The 7,435-nt window shown below is 25.7% G+C and overlaps 1 protein-coding gene across 1 annotated transcript in view; it reads right to left on the bottom strand.

Annotated features, from left to right (window-relative positions):
• Positions 1-2,766: 2,766 nt before the first annotated feature.
• LOC111686430 (phosphatidylinositol 3-kinase regulatory subunit gamma) overlaps positions 2,767-7,435 on the bottom strand; it is a 22,060-nt gene continuing 17,391 nt past the window's right edge. The window contains exon 3 of the mRNA XM_046945561.1: positions 2,767-4,111. Coding sequence (XP_046801517.1) covers positions 3,373-4,111 — 739 coding nt within the window. The 3' untranslated portion in view covers positions 2,767-3,372. The remainder of the gene's footprint in view (positions 4,112-7,435) is intronic.

Raw genomic sequence — 7,435 nt, 5'->3', positions numbered from 1 at the left:
CTGAACTAGAACTAGAACTGAACTAGAACAATGTTAGAAAAAAAATATTTTAAAAAACCAAAAATTTTTTTTTAATAAAAACAAAAACGAAAAGAAAAAGTTTAAAATAATATTCTGACAAGAGATCATTAATTGTTACAATAAAATAATTTAATATTATTATTAATATTTAATGAGAATTTAAGTTTTTCATGTTAAAATCATTTGTAATAATTTTATTAAACAAAAATCAAGAACAACAAATTTATGACATTTTAAAGAGATCAAAAAGAAAACAAAATTTTATAAATACAACTCCTTTAAAGAAAAATTATAGACATATGTAATCCTAAAGCGCATTGCCTGCAACAATTTGAATTCAAAAAGGATTTTGTTTAAATAAATTTTGTTTTTTTTTTTACTTAAATATTACAAAAAACGTATTAAATTTCCAGTTGCAAAACAAAAAAAAGTTTTTTTTTTAAGTTAAAAAAAGGAAATTTGTTTGTTTTAATTATAAAATGTATATTAACAAACATTTTAAAGTTTATTATTTATTATTGGTAGACTTTTTCTATTTCAGTTTTGTATATGGTTCAAAATTGTATTGAATTTGTTAATTAGTCGTTTCGTTTTGTGTGGGTTTTTTTTTTTAAATATATGTATATGTTTATGACTAAATAAAACTTTTTTTTAATTTTATTTCTATTACACAGGTTGTTTGTTTGCTTCGTATTGTTTTTCTTTTTAACTTTTGCATAAAAAAATATTTTAACTTAATAACTAATTGCACGTTATTTGAAATTATTACAATTTATTGTTTCTTATGTTTTTGTTTTGTTGTATGTGCCTTAAATTAATATTGTTGTTTAGTTTTTTTTATATAACAGCAAATAGAAACAATTTTTAAAAAATAATAATAAAAAAAAAGAAAATCTTAAAATATATAAATTAATTGTTTAAACACAATATTTACAAGATTTTGAAAGTAATTAGTAAAGTTGGTTGTTTGTTTGAAAAATATAATAAGGAAAAATGTTAAAAAGGGAAAAAAATTCACAAATTTTGAAACGAAAGTTTCAAATCGTTAACTGAAATCACAAAATTTTCGGCAAATTTTCAATCCCTTAAAAAACTTTCGAATTTTTGTAAATAGAAAAATTTTAAAAATTGTGAAATTATTTTTAAATTTTAAAATTTTTGTAAATTGTTAAAATTTTCAATAATTGTGAAAACATTTTTAAATTCTAAAAATTTATTTTACATTTTTAAACATTTAATATTTTTATAAATCGAAAATGATTTAAATTTACTACTTTTTTGAAAAAGTTAAAAAAATTTTTCAAATTTTTAAATTTCAAATTTTTGAAATTCGAAAATTTTAGAAAACAAAATATTTTTTAATTTTGAGAATTTATTCGAAATTAATAATAAATTAAAGTAAAAATAGAGTTTTATTAATATACTCAATATTTTTCTCAGAAAAAAAATTCAAAATTTCTGAGAAAATTACATGAATTTTTTTAATTTTGTAATTAAGTTTGAATTTCTAAACAATTTTAAATTTCTAAAATTTTATAAATTTAAATATTTTTGAAAAAATTAAGTTTTGAAATTTCAAACATTGAAAATTTTTCTAAATTTACAAAAAACAAAAATATTGAAGATTATTTAAAACTTTCAATATTTTTGACAGAAACACTAAAATTTTTTAATTTCGAAATTCCAAATATTGAATTTTTTGGATTAAGTTCGAATTTTCGAATACTGAAAAATTTCATAAATATTGAGATTTATGTCTAATTTCCAATACTTTTTTAAAATTCTCAAAAATTTTCAATATTTTTGAGAAAATTAAGTTTCAAAATTAAGTTCGAAATTTCAAATATTTAAAAATTTGTAAAATTAACACAAAACTAGTGAAAATGATTAAAATTTACAATGTTTTTGAGAAAAAATTTCAATTTCGAAATTCTAAATATTGGATTTTTTTTTGGATTAACTTCGAATTTTCAAATATTGGAAAATTTCATAAATAATGAGTTTTATGTCAAAATTTCCAATATATTTCTTTTAAATTCTCAAAAATTTTCAATATTTTTGAGAAAATAAAGTTTCAAAATTAAGTTCGAAATTTCGAACATTGAAAAATATGTAAAATTAACACAAAACTAGTGAAAATGATTAAAATTTTCAATGTTTTTGAGAAAAAGAGCAAAATTTTCAATTTCGAAATTCCAAATATTGAAATTTTTTAGATTTCTAAGCAAAACTGCAGTTTAATTCAAATTTTTAAGATATTTAAAGAAAATTCGAAAATAAGAGTGATATTTTAATCGAAAATTTCTATAATTTTATTATGTTGCAGAGAATATGTTTTTCCGAAAATCTTGTTTAAACAACTACAACCAACAATACTTAAAATAAAAATTAAAAAAAAAAGAAACAAAAATACTTAAAAAAAAAACAAACATGGGAGAGCACAAAACAAATAAACGTATAAATGTAATTAGAAAAATTGAGAGAAAGAAGAGACCGCGATAACTTAAATAAAATAAATTAATAAATCTTGTTTTCTTTTTAACAAAATATTAAATTAATAGATACAAAATTGAAAAAAAAGAAATACTTAAAAACTAATTTACACTTTTGTATGTATATAATAATTTAAGAATATAATATTAATTAACATCAAAATTAAAACAAGCCAGAGAAAAAAAATATTTATATTTTATAAGTCTGTAATAATGAATATTTTCTTTTGAAAATTAACTTAACATTTTTCTCTTTTTGTTTTACTCATGGTCACTTAATATATCACCCAAAATGCACCGACAACGATTTTTACAAAATCTGTGTTTGTTTTTTTTTTCAAACATTGACTTGTTTACAAATATTTAAGTCCAAGTATTAGTTATTTGGACCTTAGAGGCAAAATAAAAATTTTTGACAAAAAAAAAAAATCATAATATATATAAAAATATATTATTAAAGTTATTAAGATTTTCTTTTTGTTAAAGATAAATCTTTTTCCCAAAGAGAGATTTATCCCTTGTATTACTTGACAAATGAAAACCAACAAAAACAAAAAAAAAGAAACTGGGTTTTTTAAGGGGAGATAAATTTATACATACAAACAACAGCCAGCTGTAGCTTTAGTAAAAGAGATTATTTGTAATTTCTCTCTCAAGCACCACTTACTAATATAAATTTGATTTCATTGTTTTTGTTTTCATTTGCAAAAAAAAAAAAAACATTTTGTTTTTGTTTTCATTTTTTCATTCAAAACTTACCCACTACAAAAAAATATATATATGTATATATGTTTGATCATCAAACAAACAAACAGACAATTAGTCATTCAATCAAATTTTGAATTGAATGTCAAAACTACTACAGATTACTGCCGGGATAACTGCTAGCACCGCCACCGCCTAAAATGCTATCACCACCAATACTACTGCCACCACCACCAATGCCAGCACCACTACTACTGCCATAGGAATGTGCTTGAGGCGGCGTTTGACTAGCTGCCATATCATTGACAGACATTAACGATGAGGCCCCCGTTACAGCTATAGGTGCTGAGGTGGCCATCGTTGGCATGGTTGGTGTGGGCATAATCATTTCCTCTTGCAATTGTTGTTCCATTTCCTGTTGTTGTCTCTCCAATTCCATTTGTTCTTTTAACTGTTGTGTTATCAGTTCTTTATTTTGATGCCAATACATAACCGGTATACTTAAGGTGGTGGTTAGTGTATCGTTGTGTTCCTCCAGTGAATTGCTGGCATAATGTTCGACTAATTTCTTAAGGGTATGATAGATATTGTAGGGTGCTGCAAAACCATAACCACTTTCGGTTTTATAGATAATACAATGATTTATACAATTTTTACACACAATCGACAAAGCGTAGTGGCCAGCAGAACGGGCGCGTATTAAAAAAGTACCAGTCGGTGCACCGCAGAGTAATTCTTCGGCATCCTGTCGTGATATATCCTGTAGAAACCACATTGATTCATCGTTGTGCGGTTGTTTCGATACACTTTCGTAACGCTGTTGCCAGGCCTCAAAACCCATTTCAATTAATTCCTTAATATCTTCGTCCGTTATGCCGAATTCTTTGAGACGTCTGTTGTGGGGGGAGATAAATAAACAAAAAAGAATCAAATATTAATAAAGTTTTGAAAAAATTTAGTTTTTTTTTCAATTTGCAATTTATAAAACTATTTTACATATTCTGAAATTTGAACTTTTAGTTAAAACAAGTAAGAGTTCTATATTCGGCTGTGCCGAATCTTATATACCCTTCACCATGATGTATTAAAAACATTTAGTTCTAATATTATTACAAAAAAATACCTTTTGCCTTTTGTAGAACGAAAAAGTACTAAAAAGTGACCTTTTATGGGATCTCGCCTAATCCAGGCTCTACATACTTAACTTCATGCTCCTAAGTTCAATATTATAAAAAATTCAAAAAGTACCTTTTGTAGAACAAAAAAATTACCAAAAAGTCCCTTTTTGTAGGTTCTTACCTGGTCAAGGCCCTACATGCTTAATTTCATGTTTATAAGTTCAATATTATAGAAATTTCAAAAAGTACCTTTTGTAGAACGAAAAAGTACCAAAAAGTTCTGACTTCATCCGGACTCTACATACTTAATTTCATGCTTCTAAGTTCAATATTATAGAAAATTTAAAAAGTACCTTTTGTAGATCGAAAAAGTACCAAAAAGTTCCCTTTTATGGCTTCTAATTTAAGCCAGGCTCCACATTCATAATTTCATGTTTCTAGCCAATAACAACACACTAGTGCTGCTCTCTCTCTCTCTCTGCTACTCTTACTCTGCTGCTCTCGTTGTGTATTGTTTTTGTAAACAAGAGTACAATAACAAAATTTACCTTATGATTATGTATATTGTTTTTGTTTTTTGCAATTTCTATTTGAACATGAATAAAAAATCTCAATTTTCAATGATGAAATTTTCAGAGGTGGTCTCGGATTTTTACCCATATTATTTATGGACCGATTGGACTGATTTTAAATAGCATCCTATTTGATTGTATTCCCAATAGAATTATTTAAAGTTCGGATCTCGCAGATATCTGGGTTCTTCTGAAAACTGATTTCAACGTACAAACAGACAGACGGACATGGCTAAATCGACTCCGCTATATAGGATCCATAATATATATATTTTATAGGATCGGAAAATTATATTATAGAAATTCCAAACGGAATGACAAACTTATATATACCCTTCTAACGTCACCCCGGGGGCATGACAAGTCCTCGGTGTTATTGCAATCCCGAGGTATAAAGAGGTGGCCAATACCTTCAGTCTGGCCGGGACTGAAAAATTGGTTACAGTCTACTGCTTGGCTTAGTCCTTGCATAGATTGACAGAAGTCAGACCAGAGTACCGCATAATCTGGTACTCTGGTCTGAGATGTGTGCTGGGTTGAATGATGATGGATGAAAGGTATCATATACATATGATACCATTGAATTTTCCTTCCTTTTCCAGATATGTTCAGAGTATACTCTGTTCATATCAGAATTGCCACAGTGTGTCCCTGTGAGTAAGATCAATGTTTTCAGCTTATCAACAGAGGCCATCCAATGGTCAGAGATTAGATAGCTCGAGTACTCCAGCAAAGTACTTGTGAATGGACCGGTCAAAGACAATGTACAAAAATTGCCACCTGAGTTCTTCATTGAAGAACAAAGGGGCGATAGTAGACCGTTCTCAGGTCTAGCCAGTGGATGAAAGAGACCACCCTGAGATAAAGCCGTCAAGGCAGGTGCTGACGTTAAAACTCTCGATAGTCATTCCCTTCTTACGAATGTGAAGGATATAAAAAGGGCTTTCAGCTATCGAATGAGATAGAATTGAGTTTTTAATCGGAAAAAGCTAGATTTGTAGGATGTTCGAAAATTCGAAAATAAGCATTATTTTTGAAAAATTTATAAAATTTAATTTCTTAAAATATTAAAAATAATTAAAGTTTTCAAGATTTATAAAAATGTTCAATATTTTTGAAACATTTTCAATATTGTTAAGAAAATTAAGTTTAAAAATTTAGATTGAAATTTCGAACATTGAAAATTTTTTTAAATAATTACAAAAAATATAAAAAGTTTTAAAATATTAAAAGTTATAAAAGTTTTCAATGTTTTTGCGAGAAAACTGAAAGGTCATATCGATATTAAGTTCGAAATTCTAAATATTGGAATTTAAATTTTTACAATTTAAAATGTTTTATAATAAATTTATCCATGTTCGAAAATTTAATCTAAATTTCGAATTTTAAAATTTGAGAGATTTTGAAAAAATTTCTTTCTTTTATTTCTTATGATTTAGATTTTAAACAGAAATCAATTTTAAAGAATCCCTTAAGTTCAAAATTTATTTCAAAATAATTTTTTTTTTTAAATTTCAAATTTTTTTAATATTTTCAATACAACAAAACTTTAAAATTAAGACTTAAAATCTTGTTAAAACAGTTAATTGTTTTATTAATATATATGAATCATATTTATAGAACAATTAACTGTTTTAACAATATTAGACTTTTTATGAAAAATTTTAAAAACTTGTGAAATTAAGGAAAAATTTCACAATAATTTAAAAAATTCACTTTTAAACTTGCCAAATGATGTAATACATTTTAACACAACAAAATTGAATTCAAACATACTTACAACAATAAATATTGAGAAATATTAGCTAGAAATCAGAAAAGGACTCTTAATTAAAATATCCTTTCTCAAACACTCACAGACACACTATTTTTAAACAAATATTTGTACTAAAGCATGAATCAACTTCAATTAAACAAAATTTTTTTCGTTCTGATTAATTTGAGAAAATCGTGATTTCTTGTAAATGAAATAACTGATCTGCCATATGTTGCTGATGTAGTTTTTACTTTATGTTTCTTTCTTTTCCTTAAAAAAAAAAATTCTTTAAAAATAGAAACAATAAATCATCGTCTGATGATTATTTAATTCTAAGATAAAGTATTTATAGAGGGAGAGAAAAAGTCAGCTGCAGTCAACTTAAAAATTAAAAAGAAAATTAATATGTTGCACTAGTTTTTGCACTAACAATTAGCCAGTTAGCTAGATGGACCAACAATTTAAGGGTCAGAATACAAACTAACTAAACAACAGGCACAAAGGCAGACGTTTTACTTGGTAACACTGCCATAGACGAGGCAACCGAAACAGTGAAAAAAAAATATATAGCCAAACAACGAACTAAATGCAATCAAACAAATTCTTATAAAAACTTAACGACGACTAATAGTCTGTCGAAATTGCAATTTCTATTCTGTAATTCCTGGCACTCCGCCGTTTTCTTGTTCCTAAAGTTTTTGTTTGTTTCTTACTACTACTCGTTTTTGATCAATTTGTGGTTTTCAAATTGATCGACAGAAACATTTATTT

The sequence above is a fragment of the Lucilia cuprina genome, chromosome 2 (assembly GCF_022045245.1).
Source record: "Lucilia cuprina isolate Lc7/37 chromosome 2, ASM2204524v1, whole genome shotgun sequence".
In the NCBI taxonomy this organism is placed as follows: domain Eukaryota; kingdom Metazoa; phylum Arthropoda; class Insecta; order Diptera; family Calliphoridae; genus Lucilia; species Lucilia cuprina.
This window is presented reverse-complemented; position numbering and strand designations above follow the sequence as displayed.